Consider the following 14821-nt stretch of genomic DNA (forward strand, 5'->3'; position numbering starts at 1 on the left):
TTTTGTGTCTGCTTGTTCAGGGAAAGGGATTTGACATGTCACCAGGATTTTTGTTAGGGTTGGGAGGATGAGATTTTTAATTGGTAAATGTCAGTAAACGTCAATTTCTCCCAACGCACACAAACCAATGAAAAATTATTGCCACTGGTTATAACTGAAATTTACAGATAGGCAAAATAAGAAAAATGCTGCTGGAGAACCCCTCAGAATTCAATTTAAGGATATTTACTTTGTATATTTTGACCAGTCCTATTCAACATATTTATAAATGATCTGGGAAAAGGAGTAAACAGTGAGGTGGCAAAATTTGCAAATGATACAAAATTACTAAAGATAGTTAAGACCCAGGCAGACTGCAAAGAGCTACAAAAGGATCTCTCAAAACTGGGTGACCGGGCAACAAAATGGCAGATGAAATTTAATGTCGATAAATGCAAAGAAATGCACACTGGAAAGCATAATCCCAACTATACATATAACATGGTGGTGTCTAAATTAGCTGGTACCACTCAAGAAAGAGATCTTGGAGTCATTGTGGATAGTTCTCTGAAAACATCCACTCAATGTGCAGCAGCAGTCAAAAAAGCAAACAGAATGTTGGGAATAATTAAGAAAGGGACAGATAATAGGAGAGAAAATATCATGTTGCCTCTATATAAATCCATCGTACACCCACATCTTGAATACTGTGTGCAGATGTGGTCGCCCCATCTCAGAAAAGATATATTGGAATTGGAAAAGGTTCAGAAAAGGGCAAGAAAAATGATTAGGGGTATGGAACAGCTTCCATATGAGGAGAGATTATTAAGACTGGGACTTTTCAGCTTGGAAAAGAGACAGTTAAGTGGAGATATGACTGAGGTCTATAAAATCATGACTGGTGTAGAGAAAGGAGATAAGTGTTGTTTACTACTTCTCATAACACAAGAACTAGGGGTCACCAAATGAAATTAATAGGCAGCAGGTTTAAAACAAATAGAAGGAAGTATTTCTTCACACAACACACAGTCAACCTGTGGAACTCCTTGCCAGAGGATGTTGTGAAGGCCAAGACTATAACAGGGTTCAAAAAAGACCTGGATAAGTTCATGGAGGATAGGTCCATCAATGGCTATTAGCCAGGATTGGCAGGAATGGTGTCCCTATCCTCTGTTTGACAGAAGCTGGGAATGAGTGACAGGGGATGGATCACTTGATAATTACCCGTTCTGTTCATTCCCTCTGGGGCACCTGGCACTGGCCACTGTCAGAAGACAGGATACTGGGCTAGATGGACCTTTGATCTGACCCAGTAGGGCCATTCTTATGTAACACAGACAATTTGTGTTTTAATGGTTATAAAACTTTAATTTTTTGCATTTCAGCATCTGTCATTAAATAAGTATTGTCTGAAACACATGCCATTTCCTGCAATTGCAAAAATGTAAATTGATAAAAATAGAAAAAAAAAAGTTTAAAACCCACACATTTGTGCAATTGTGGAAACGTAAATGGACAAAAATCTAAAAAGCTTTAAAATAAACATAGATATTACCCAGTGAAATTAGAAAAAAGAAAATTCAGTCCTGACAAGTCTAATTATTGTTTCCTCTTCGAGTTTTGTTTTTCTGCAATATTCTTACTTTTGAATCTCAGGTACCTGCAGGAGCAGACTAACTCCTGACACCATGCTCAGTGTTCTAGCATAAGAGAAAGAGCCAAGGTAGTGCGACAGTCTGGTTTTATTCCTTCTGCCACATCTACAGTCCTCTCTCATCAAGCAACCACTGACCGTAGAGTTCTCTGCATTCCTAAGCATTACCCTATATGAGGATCCTATCATACAATTGTAACAGCCCCCTGTGCTGGGGAGAGACCCCGCTAATGTGCTGGCAGTAGGGCAGAGCCAGCCTACGGGGGCAGAAACCCTATCAATGTCTGCGTGGAGGAGGGGGCATGAGGGCAGATCACTTAGCCCCAGTAGCCCCCCTCTGCGATGATGGAGAGACCCCATCAATGTGAGGAGAGCTCCAGAGCCAGCGACAGCCACTGAGCCATGGTGCTGGGGAGCCAGGGATCTGAACTGGGCACCTGGTGCTGCCCTGGGTCTGCAATCAGCCAGTGGGGGAGGGGCGGGGTGGCAGAGGCAGCCCCTGCACTCATGGGGCCCTGACCCCCTCCCGCAGCCTAGTCTGTGCTAGTCCCTGAGGATGGGATGACTCAGTCGCAGCACAGTCCAGCTGCTATTAACTGTGAGGATGGTTTTATTCCCAACCACAGTGGCTGGGAGCAGTTGGCACCACTCCAGCCTTTAGCCGTCAAGGAGACCTGGTCGCAATTCATCTGCCAATTTAGACCTGGCTATTCACCCTAGGGGGTGAGTGGAGGTGCCTCCTGGTCATATACTGCCAATACAAACACAAATGCTGGAGTCGGTGCAACGGTGCACTAGGCTGCCCCCAGGCCTGCCCCAGCATCCCAGAGTGTCTGTATCTTAGCCCAGGCCTAAACAGCCCCCACATCCCACCCCAGAATCAACTCTGCACCATGCAAGGCATTCCTGTATAAACAGCTGCCATGCCCCAGAGATGGCTGCAACTCAACAGTGGACAAAAGATCCCCGGTTAAACAGCCCCTGCAGCCCACCCTGGAGGCAGCCGCATCTTATTATGGGATGAGGGACCCTGTGCAAACATCCCTAATGCCCCACCCCAGAATCAGCTGCATCTCAATGCCCGACAAGGGATCCCTGGCTAAAGGGCCCCCAGCACCCCAGAATAAGCTGCGTCACAAAACTGGGCAAGGGATCCTTGTATAAACAGACCCCACCTTCCATCCCAGAGCTAGCAACATCTCAGCTTTGGCTGAAGGACCCCCATATAAACAGCCCCTGCACCCCAGCCCAGGGGTATCTTTACCTTAGGATGGATTGAAAGAACCTGTGTAAAGAGCCACCAGAGTCAGCTGCACCTCAGCTCCCGGCACACCCTCCATGCTGACCCCACCCCATAAGAGCTGAGCAAGGGACGCCTCTGGGCAGCAGGTCCTGAGAGCGAGCTGGGGGGTGAGCGAGCGAGTGGGGGAGGAGCAGCACCACCCTGCAGTTGCATGGTGGGAAAAAGTCTCCTCCCCCCAACCCCACCTCCACCCTCCGCATCCGGTCCAATAACTTCGGGCTGAGCTGGAGCTTAGCCTGGGGAAAGAGGCGGACAGACAGACACCCCCCACAGCCCTAGGGGCGCGGTTCCCAGCGTGACTCCCCAGCCCAGGTAACCGCGGGCCCCCTAGTCCCAGCCTGGGCGGGTCTCCCACCCGCTCTCAGCCTGTGGGTCTGGCTCTGCCTTTGTCTGGGAGCTGAAAGCGACCTCTGCTCCCAGCCCCCCGCGGCAGCGCTCCGGCAGGGCAGGGAGGCAGCCCGGGGGGTCCCGGCCGGGGCGGGTGAATGCGGACGGGGCAGGGGCGCGCAGGCAGCGAGAGGGACGGGTGGAGGGTGGGAGCAGCGCTGGCGGCCGGCCGAAGCAGAAGCGTTCACAGGGGGCTCCGTGGGAGCCGGAGCCGGGGCGGGGGCGGGGGGAGATCTGGTTTGTGGAAATAAAGCCAATAGTATTTTGAGGGGGAAATGGGGGCCCAAAATATTCCTGGTGGCACAGGGACAGTAGGAGGGGTAGGAGAGCCCCCACCTGTGAGAGAGAGACCGGGCACCTGTGACTGAGAGAGTGTGTGTGTGTGTGTGAGGGAGGGAGAGAGAGAGAGAGAGAGACAGGGGGAGAGCGTGTGTGTGTGTGTGAGGGAGAGAGAGAGAGAGACAGGGGGAGAGCGTGTGTGTGTGTGTGTGTGTGAGGGAGAGAGCGTGTGTGTGCGCCATGTGACAGCCAGAGAGCATGTGTCCTTGTGTGATGGGCAGAATGTGTGTGCGCACACACGTAACAGGGAGAGAACACGTGTGGGTCCTTGTGTGACGGGCAGAATGTGTGTGTATGTGCACACATGTAACAGGGAGAGAATGTGTGAGTCATGGGCAGAGTGTTTGTGTGTGTGTGTGTGTCTGGTAGAGAGCATGTGTGCGCATGTGACAGGGAGTTGCCTGTGTGCGTGTCAGGCAGTGTGTGGCCGTGTGCTGTGCAGAGAGCATATGTGTGCTCATGTGATCAGGAGAGAGAGCACATGTGTGCACGCCAGGCGACTTGTGTGTGTTTGTGCAATGGGCAGAAGAGCACGTGTGCGTGTGCATCGCCTCTGACAGGGAGAGAACATGTGCCAGGCTATGTGTGTGTTAGAGAGAGACAGCCAGCCAGCAGAGACCGTATGTGTTACATTAATTTATTGGAATATATGGATTTAAAGGCTCACAGGTGTCCAATAGTAAACATCTTAAAACAAGGTTCAGGGTTTTGGTAGTAATAGTATTTAGTACCCTGGCAAATACCCCATTAAACATTCTTTTAATCCTTTAATAAAGATACAAAAAAAAAAAGGGACAATATAGTTAAAGGTTTGACATGTAAAGTACCAAATAAGGCTTTTAACATTGTTTCTTTTTTTAAAAAAAGCAGGAGGGAGTTTCTAAAAGGAATGCTCCCTCCCCCTTATCATTTGACAGATATTTAGATGGTATTAAAGATAGTAATAACTGTCAAAAAGTTAAGAGAAATGGGCTGGAGCTATTGTTAGTGAAGTCTTTGTTATTTAAAAGGCAAAGCAAGACGTGCACACATCAGGGGACAGAAAAGGACAGCAGAGATAGAAAGTGCAGTTTCTGTCTTTGTCGACTTTTACTTGCAGTTTCACTGTTGGAAAAAACACGTTGCCAGTCACACATCTGATCAGTCACACTAAGACTTCGCAAACTTGTACCAGTATTGGGCTGTTTAGGGCATTGCTTTTAGCTGCCTTTTTGGTCAGAGGTTTACAGCCATATTGCAAAATATACGGCCTTGGCTGACTAAGCCAGACTCTTATTAAACAGAAGGCAAAAGAAGAGGGATAGGAAAGAGAAGAAATAAGATGGGGAAGGAAAAGAACACCTAGGGGTGGGGGGACAAAGTCTTACATCCCAGGGGAGGTGATATCATCTGAGTCCCTTTTTTTGCCTGAGTCTGCTCAGAAAAATCTCTTAGGATCAGGATGACAAAGGCCCAACAGTGTCATGGAGGAGCCTGGTCATCCAGGAGACAATGTGGTCAGGCAGTCATGATAAAGCTTGCTCCTTCCTGATCTTCTCTCTTGCAGTCTGCCTGCATCCCCCTTTGCCAATTTTCCTCCAAAAATCTCTTTTTTTTTTTTTTTTTTAAAAGGACCTTGTTGCAGTGTATGCACACCCCATCCCCCTTTTGGGGTGGATCTTGGGTGAGGGGGCACTGCAGTTACAGTCCACCAGACTGTCCTCATGCTTAAGACAGCACGGCTCACAGGTTAGAGTCAATATGGCTGCCCTCAGGTGCAAGGCTGTACAGCCTAATGACCAGAGTCAGGGGCCACTCGGGAGGGGAGGTTGACAGCTGGGGTAAGAGGCCCAGGCCCTCCCTGCTCCACCAGGTCCTGGCCAGGGTCCTGTCAGCAATGAGTGTGGACGACACCTAGTCAGCAGAGATCCTACTGCAACACGCTGACCTTCCTCAGGTGGGAGATACCATTCACTCCAGCCCCCCGGGCCACTTTCTACTGTGTCTCTTGAAACCGGGATCTGTACGTCTCAGGGTCTCCGGGCTCCTGGCACAGGTCACTCCCTGGGATTCTGACTCCAGTCAGCCCACCGTCAACAACAGGTCTCTGATCTGGTCCTCGGGATCCTGCAGTTAGGTGCTGAAGCAGCTTCTGGACTGGAGCCTCCACCAAGCATCCATCCCCCTCAGTGGTCAGCCTAGAATGAGCTGGGCTGCTCCCTTTTATACTAAAGTGGCAGTCGGAGCATGCCTAGAAAGGTCTGAGGGGTGGGACTTCTTTCGCCCACAGTTTGGGGTTAACCCTTTCTTGCCTAGTGCAGGGTATGCACACCCTGTCACAGACCCCAAAAGGGGAGTGGTGGGTGGAATAGCCCATCCCCTCATTATTTTGTCCACCAATAGGCCCAATATCTGACACACCGATTTTGGTTCATTGACTTCTGGTCCCAGGAATGATTGTAACACAGATTTGAATTATATCAGTAGGCCTTTTGGTTTAGATTAATTCAAGCTTTCTGTCCCCCTTTTTGCACCTTTTCCCACCATCATATATTGTTAGAAGTTATAGTAACATGTTTGTAAAACTTTTGTTTACTTTTTCACAGTTAGGCCCCAATTGTTCCAACAGTGTGTGTGTGACAGGCAGGGAGTGTGCGTTTGTGTGTGTGTGACAGGGTGACCAGATGTCCCAATTTTATAGGGACAGTGCCAATATTTGGGTCTTTGTCTTATATAGGCCCCTATTACCCCCCCCCCCCCCCCGCCCGCCCTCTGTCCCAATTTTTCACAGTTGCTATCTGGTCACCCTAGTGCCAGATGGGCAGAGTGTGTGTGTGTGTGAGAGAGAGAGAAAGAGAGAGAGAGAAAAATGGGAAGAGAGCATGTGACTACAAAGACAATATTTTAGTGGGGAGAGGGTCTGTGAGGGGCAGGAGCATGTGTGGAGGACATGCCAGACAGGTGAAGGCAAAGAACACGTGGGGGTGACACTAAAACAAGGTGCACATGAGAAGCGTGTTTGGGTGAGGGGTGGCCACGTGGGTGAGGGAACATGTGTGTGCGTCAGAAGGGATACAGTGGGAGGCGGGCTCATATGTGAGGAGAAAAAGGCTCATGAGGGGATGTGCGTGAGTACAGCAGGGAAGTGGCGGAGGGAGGCACGGATGCTGGGATCCCGTTCTCCTCACCTGTGGGTTCAGATCTGTTGAATGCTGTTAGAGCAGGTGCATACCCCTCTGCTGGGTCCTTGTACAAGGAGGGGTTGTTGTCATTCCCACCAGCCAATTTCCACATGGAGATACACCCTAATAACCTAGACATAACCCCATGTCACCCAGCACTGGGCATGGAGGAGCATGTCTGTGCTGGGTGGGGCAGGGATCTGAGGGAATGGGAGGTGGATGGGGAGGTTAGACAGGGGCCTGTCTGTGCGGGATCGGGGCAGAGAGCAGAGGGTATGAGTGGGGGAGGTGGGCACGGGTCTTTCAGTTATGACTCTTTCTCTGGAAGCTCTGCATATGTGGTATGAACCATGCAAATTCTGCCGGTATTGGGAACTTTCACTCACTCCCTTGTTCAAAGATAAGTGAGGAGGAAATATGCTCCCTGTTAACATAGTGTGTGAGCATCCCACAGGCCTTCATGTATTTATCCTCACATACGCTTGTGAACCAGGCCAGTCCGACTGTCCCCGTGGTACAGGTGGGGAAATTGAGGCACAGAGAGACCAAGGTCTGGTCTAGCCTTCAAAGCTTTACTAGCACAGCTTGGGAGGGGGATGGAGGGTGTGATACTATTACCGACAGAGCTATACCAGTAAATGCCCTAGTGTAGATGCAGTTACACTGATAGAGTTTAGACCACACACCAAACCAGCATAAGCTATATCAGTGTAAGCACTTTTATACCAACATAACTGCATCCCCACGACAGGGTATTGGCGGTGTAGCTATGCTGATGTAATCATACCACAAACCCTACCTCATGTAGACGAAGCTAGAGTGACTGTCCCAGGGTCAGAGTCTGACAGAGCAGGGAACTGAACTCGGCTTTCCCAGGTCCCTGGCTCATGCCCCTCATTGCCCTATCCCCCCCTCTGGGACGATTCTCTAACAAGGAGAGGTGGTCACTAGCTGGCTGTAAGAACACACAGCTTTTCTGGCAGGGAAGGGTGCGTCCGCACTAGGAAGACAGGAGTGTTAGCGAAGACGAGGCACAATCCCAGGGACGACTCGGCCGTTGTCGTTTTTACCAGGAGTTAGCAGGGTGAGCTAAGCGCTCAAATCCCTCGGCACTATGGAATTGCCCCCTCACTGTCTGTGTTTCCCTTGCCCTCTCAGGAGCTGCGGGAGAAGCCCCTCTTTCCAGACAGCAGCATTGCCAGCTCCAGGAGGTCGCTCTGGTTTCGCAAGACAGTTTATGCTTCTGGGCCCTCGCACCTGATCCCCCATCCGGCTTATGTGGTGTCAAAAACGGGACACTGAGGTAGGAAGCCAGAGGCTGGATGCTTCCTGCCAGGGGCATGAATGAGCCAGAAAGGCCTGGGGTCTGGGCTCATCCCCTGCTGGGATAAGGACACCCCAGGGAGCAGCCATGGCTGCAGGGCAGGGGGCAGAGGGGGCCCTGGACCTGCAGTTTCAGATCCAGGTGGAGCAGTCGGTGTGCTCCGCTGGGCTGACGGAGCAGCAGGCCTCAGCTGGGCCCGAGCCAGATGCGGGACTGGAGCGGGCGGGCGGGCTGCCTATTGTGGTGCAGTCCGGCACCATTGGGGAGCTGCTGAGATGGGTGGCACCGCAGCAGGCCCGGTATGCGTCGCAGAAGGAGATGCTGCAGCACTGGGAGGACGTCTGGCAGGAGGTGCTGCAGGCCCTGCGCATCCTTCCGGAGGTGGGGCCGGCTCCGGCCTGCGCCCTCGGGCACGGAGAGCCAGAACTGCCGCCCCCTCCCAGAGTTGTGCCAGCACCGACTTGTGCACGTGGGTGTGAAAACCCCACCTCCCAGGGGGGCAGAGAGTCACCCAGGGGTCTGGAGCAGGCTGGGATCGAGCTGAAGGAGGAGACGGCACTGTGCCGAGAGGAGCAGCTGTCAGCCCCGCAGACCCCTGCCGAGGTTAATCCAACTCCAGCACCTACATGGGGATCCCTGCAGCTGCCCCAGCTGGCGCCAGAGGACGATATCGAGGCCTATCTGGCCACCTTTGAGCAGGTGGCTGATGCCTGCCAGTGGCCGAGAGGGGAGTGGACAAACCGACTGGAGCCGTACCTCACCGGGAAAGCCCAGCTGGCCTATGGTAGCCTAGACATCACAGAGACAAGTGACTATGGGAAGGTGAAGGCGACCATCCTGCGTCGCTATGGCATCAGCCCAGAGACACAGCGCAGGTGCTTCAGGGAATTCTGCTACCAGGAGGCTGAGGGGCCCCAGGAGGTTTACAGCCGCCTCCGGGAGCTCTGCCATCGCTGGCTGGAGCCGCAGAGCCACACCAAGGAGCAGATCCTGGAGCTGCTGATCCTGGAGCAGTTCCTGACCATCCTGCCGGAGGAAATGCAGAGCTGGATCTGGGAAAGTGGTCCCGAGACCGGCGCCCAAGCAGTGGCCCTGGCAGAGGGGTTCCAGGTGGGGCAGCCAGAGATCGAATGGCCAGGGCTACAGGTGAGAGTTTAACTCCAGTTATCTCAGTGAGAGACCAGGGTGGGAAGGGGAGATAAACCGTGGAAGCCACAGGGGAGCCAGGGTTCCTGTATTTGTCCCTGTAAAGTCTTTGTCCAACATGTTCAAGAGTGTTCATGTCCAGTATGTTCATGGAGAGTGGGTGCTTCAGAATTTGGGTGCCCAACATGAGTCAACCGCCCCAGCTACAGTTGTGTTATCTTTAGCACATCGCCCCTGGAAACCAGGCCCCACCCGTCTCCCAGCTGGACAACTAAAAACTGTCATTCCCCAAGTTAGTGGCCACTCATGGACATCTGAGTGCTTGGAGACTCATGTGGCCCTGACAACTTAGAAGCGTCAAGGGGAGAGACCTTGGCTAGCGAGAGCTGCCAGTGCTGCTAGTCAGGGAATTCTGAAGGAGTGAATTCCCCACACATGGGGCATCTTAACACAGGTGTGTCTGAGATACCCTGAGGGAGAGTTGGAGACGGTCTGCTCTCATTTAAAGTCTCCCTTATAATAGTGATATCTCAGGGTTCTCTCCTGCAGTATCGTGACTGGTTTGAGTTAAACCCCACCTGGTGTTGATTTTCTATGAAAGTTTGTGATTCACTCTGCAAGGGTGGCTATCTTGTAGTGAAGGTGCTCTACAAAATTATGGGCCTCATGGAAACAAGCCAGCCTGCTCTTTAAATTCACTGTGTAAGGGTGGCTGTCTCCCAGAGAATGTGCCCTCCAAATTGGAGGGCCTCAAGCTAACATGCAAGTCACCTCCTCACCAGAGTTACTTTGTAGGGCACAGAAAACAACACGGTAATTTGATGTGGCTACGAACACCATCTCCCCCCACACTAAGATTCATAAATTCCAAGACCAGAAGGGACCATTGTGATCATCTAGTCTGACCTCCTGTCTAACAGGCCAGAGAACGTCCCTGAAATAATTCCTAGAGCAGAACTTGTAGGAAAAACATCCAGTCTTGATTTAAAATTTGTCAGTGATGGAGAATCCACTCCTCACGCTTGGTAAATTTATTCCAATGGTTAATTACCCTCACTATTAAAAATTTGCACTGTATTTCCAATCTGAATTAGTCTAGCTTCAACTTCCAGCCATTGGATCATGTTAGACCTTTCTCTGCTAGACTGAAAAGTCCATTATTAAATATTTCTTCCCTATGTCAATACTTATAGACTGTGGTCAAGTCATCTCTTCTTTTTGTTAAGCTAAGTAGATTGAGCTCCTTGAATCTATCACTATAAGGAACGTTTTTTTTATCTTTTAATCATGTTCACGGATCTTCTCTGAACCCTCTCCAAACATCCTTCATGATCTGTGGGCACTAGAACTGAACAGAGTATTGCAGCAATGGTCGCACCAGTGCCAAATACAGAGGTAAAATAACCTCTCTACTCCTACTCGAGATTCCTGTTTGTGCATCTCAGGATCACATTAGCTCTTTTGGCCACAGCGTGACACTTGGAGCTCGTGTTCAGCTGAATACCCATCACGACTCCAAAATCTTTCTCAGTCACTGCTTCTGAGGATACAGTCCCCACTCCTATAAATATGGCCTCCATTTTTTGTTCCTAGTTGTATATATTTACATTTATCTGTATTAAAATGCATATTGTTTGCCTGAACCCAGTTTACCAAGTGATCTAGATCGCTCTGTATCAGTGACCTGTCCTCTTCATTATTTACCACTCCCCCAATTTTTGCATCATCTGCAAATTTTATTAGTGATGATTTTTTGTTTTCTTCCGGGTCATTGGTAAAAATGTTAAATAACGTAGGGCCAGGAACCGATCCTTGTGGGCCCCACTGAAAACACGCCCGCTCGATGATGATTCTCCATTTACAGTTACATTTTGAGACCTAGCAGTTAGACAGTTTTTAATTCGTTTAATGTATGCCATGTAAATTTTGTACCATTCTAGTTCTTTAATCAAAATGTTGTGTGGTACTAAGTCAAATGCCTTACAAAAGTCTAAGTATATTATGTCAACACTATTACCTTTGTCATCCAAACCTGAACTCTCATAAAACAAAAAACAAGATAATTTGACCAGACCTATTTTCCATAAACCCATGTTGATTGGCATGAATTACATTATCCTGTTTTAATTATGTATTATCCTATATCAGCTCCTCTATTATCTTGCCCAGGACTGATGTCAGGCTGACATGCCTGTAATTATTCAGGTCATCCCATTTACCTGTTCTATAAATTGGCACATTAGCTGTCTTCCAGTCTTCTGGAACTTCCCCAATGCTTCAAGACTTATGGAATATCAACACTAATGGTCCAGTGAGCTCCTCAGCCACTTCTTTTAAAACTCTTGGATGCAAATTATCTGGGCCTGCTGATTTACAAATGTCTTACAAATAGCTTCTGTTTAACATCCTCCAGGGATACTAATGGAAAGAGTATTATCATCGTATGATGAGACTAAATCATCTGTTTTTCTTTTCCCAATAAAGCACAGAAATATTGAACACTTCTGCCTTTTCTACATTATTATTGATAATTCTACCATTTCCATCTAGTAATGGACCAGTACTATTGTCAGGATTCAACCCCAACATGCACACCCAAATTCTGTGGGTCCTGTTTCCTCGTCACTTGGCCCTGACCTGCTTTTGTGCCTGATCCCCTGATTTCAGGGATTGGCCCTGGAAAAGCTGGCGCTAAGTGGGATGCAGGAGGATGGCAGAGGTTGGGAGGGAAGGGCTGGCGTCTGGCACAAGCATTAGTGAGCAGGGGGTATCCTTGGAGTGGCCTGTGCTAAGGTGGATGTTTTTGTGGTTGCAGGAGCCAGTACAGTTTGAGGATGTGGCTGTGACTCTGAGTGAGGCAGAGTGGTTGTTGCTGGATGAGGAGAAGCAGCAGCTCTACAGGGACATCATGTACGAGAATTACCAGAGCATCAGCTCGCTGGGTGAGTTGCATTATTATCCAAACTTCCTGCCCACTGTGGAAGCTCTGGGCAGAGCTGTCCAGAAAATCATAAATCTTTTCCACTGAATTTTATTTTTTAAAGAAACTGAAAATATTTTAAAAAAAAAATTCTTTTTGCAAAAGTATTCCAAATTGTCCAACAAAACCCAAACTGAAAATCTAAATCTTTGCCTTTTCTTTTGCCCCCTCCTCACTCTGCTTTTTCCCATCCTCTCCTCTCTCCTCCTGCTCCCGCTTTCCCCCATTTACTATTTTGCTACTGGGGAAAAAAAGGAAAAACTGGAGAGAAAAAACAAAAACTGGAAACTTCTTTTGTTGAAAAAATAGTCTGTTTTTCATCCAAAGATGTTGCGGAACAAAAAATTTTGACCACCTCTGGGCTGGCTTTGAGCAGAGCTGGACAGAAAATGGCAATTTTTTTCAATAGAAAATTTCAGTGGAAACTAATATTTGTTCTAGTTTTTGTTGAAGTTTTCAGTGGAAAATTTATACTTTTCAATGTAACACCAACACTTTTGGTTCAAAAACTGCCAAAAAAAAAATTAAAAATCAATAGAATTTAAAAAATAGCCAAAATCTGGGTTTTGGCTGAAAATTTTAAATTTGGGGGACTTTAATGTTTAAAAAAAAAAAAAAATTAAACAATTGACTAAAGCACACACTCTCTGCTAAAATTTTTGTTCCATCAAACCCCCAATTTTCTGTCACAGAAAGAGTCTGGATAGTTTTTGAGCAACTCTCACTCTGAAGTCTCTGCTACCCCCAAACCTGGCAGGCTGCACGGAGCTTCATGATCAACTAGAATTTTTTACCTGTGAGAAATTTCTGACTTTTTTTATTCAAATTTCAGAAACATGAAATTAGAAATTTCCCATGGAACCAAAATGTTTGGAAAATTCTGTATATGAAAGAACTGAAATGGAATTTTATAAACATTTCTGGCTGGAAATAGGATTTTTATTTTTAATTTTCACAAAACCTTTTCACCAAATATTTTTGTCACTGAAAACCCTCAAATATGTGTGGTGTGGTGTTTTTTTTCCAACAAAAACCGGAAAGTTCTAAACACCGCCCCGCCCTTACAAAAAATTTCACAGTGGGGAAAAAAAAATAATTTCCTGAGCCAGAGGCGCCGACTTTCTGATTTTCCTGGGGGTGCTTGACCCCCTGCTCTGCCTCAGGCCCCGCCCCCACTCCACTTCTTCCACCAAGGCCCCACCTCTTCCACCCACTCCCCCAAGTGCACCCCACTCCTTCTCCTCCCCCATCCAGGGCCTCCTGCCTCCAGCTTCTCCCAGCAAATAACCCAGCGGGTTTCAGCTACAGGGGGAGCAGCTCTTGCAATTGCTGCTGTGCTGGTGAAATTCACCCCTCGGGAAGCATGACCCTCTGCCAGGCGCTGGTGGCAGCTCGGAGGGCCAGGGTCAGTTCTCCAGTGGGGCGGTTCAGAAGTCACTGGCTGGGACACCCACCAAAATTCCAGCTTGGCCCAGGTGCTTTGCCAGGCAAAACTGCCCCAGGCCCGGTGTGTGGGGCTTGGAGACGCAGAGAGCTTTGTGCCTGGGGGTGGGGGCCCGGCCCAGGCTGGGAACAACCAGCACTGGATCAGCCAGCCCCAGCTAGTGAGTCCAGCTGCCTTGGCCGTAGCCTGGCCCTCTGCCCCCTCAGTGCGCTGAGCTGTTTTCCTGAGTATCACCCCAGCACTGGAGCACCCATGGAATCAGTGCCTATGTCCTGAGCAGCTCTGTGATGGGCTGGATGCAGGAATCATGGGGTGAGACTCTCTGGCCTGGGTTATGCAGGAGCAGGTCCAGTCAAAACACTGAATTTCCATTTCACTTGACATTTCAAAATTTGTTTTCATTCTGCATTGGAACAAAACCAAACATTCTTGAAATGAAACACAAATTCTTAAATTGTTTAGGCATTTATTTTATTTCTTTTTTCTTGTCAATGTTGTACGATTTGGATTATTTTTACCTTATTTCATGACTTGCAGTGCACACTATGGCATGTCCTCTTGTGAGAGACAAAGTGGGTGAGGGAATTTCTTTTATTGGAACAACTTCTGTTGGAGAGAAAGACAAGCTTTTGAGCTTACACAGAGCTCTTCTTCAGGACTGCAGGTTACAACACCACTGCATACAACATGGCCTCTCATGTCAAGTCATATCATAATATGGCATAGTATGACATAACATTCAAAATATTTTAACTTTATTTTGAAAAATATTAAGGGCAGTAGCTGCTTAGTACAGATTGAAACATCTTATTTTCTAGATCAAAGTGTCTCCTGTTTATGTTGTAGTGAAAACATTTAACACCTGTAAAACTAACATGACATGAATCATAGAAGATTAGGGTTGGAAGAGACCTCAGGAGGTCATCTAGTCCAACCCCCTGCTCAAAGCAGGACCAACACCAACTAAATCATCCCAGCCAGGGCTTTGTCAAGCCGGGCCTTAAAAACCTCTAAGGATGGAGATTCCACCACCTCCCTAGGTAACCCATTCCAGTGCTTCACCACCCTCCTAGTGAAATTTTTTCCTAATATCCAATCTAGACC

The 14821-nt window shown here is 48.5% G+C and overlaps 2 protein-coding genes across 3 annotated transcripts in view; one reads left to right on the forward strand and one right to left on the reverse strand.

Annotated features, from left to right (window-relative positions):
- LOC102946049 overlaps nucleotides 1–3021 on the reverse strand; it is a 29237-nt gene extending 26216 nt beyond the window's left edge. Inside the window, exon 1 of the mRNA XM_037899165.2 lies at nucleotides 2898–3021. The gene's annotated coding sequence lies outside the window, so the exon portion shown is untranslated. The remainder of the gene's footprint in view (nucleotides 1–2897) is intronic.
- A 4-nt stretch (nucleotides 3022–3025) lies between these two features.
- LOC102946273 (zinc finger protein ZFPM1) overlaps nucleotides 3026–14821 on the forward strand; it is a 29180-nt gene continuing 17384 nt past the window's right edge. Inside the window, exons 1-3 of one of the 2 annotated variants that reach the window (XM_027832272.3) lie at nucleotides 3026–3248; nucleotides 7982–9293; nucleotides 12109–12235. In XM_027832272.3, the coding sequence (XP_027688073.3) occupies nucleotides 8235–9293; nucleotides 12109–12235 (1186 nt within the window). In that variant the 5' untranslated portion in view covers nucleotides 3026–3248; nucleotides 7982–8234. The remainder of the gene's footprint in view (nucleotides 3249–7981; nucleotides 9294–12108; nucleotides 12236–14821) is intronic. The other variant, XM_043549419.1, reaches the window with a different exon arrangement.

Source organism: Chelonia mydas, chromosome 6, assembly GCF_015237465.2.
Source record: "Chelonia mydas isolate rCheMyd1 chromosome 6, rCheMyd1.pri.v2, whole genome shotgun sequence".
NCBI classification, from domain to species: domain Eukaryota; kingdom Metazoa; phylum Chordata; order Testudines; family Cheloniidae; genus Chelonia; species Chelonia mydas.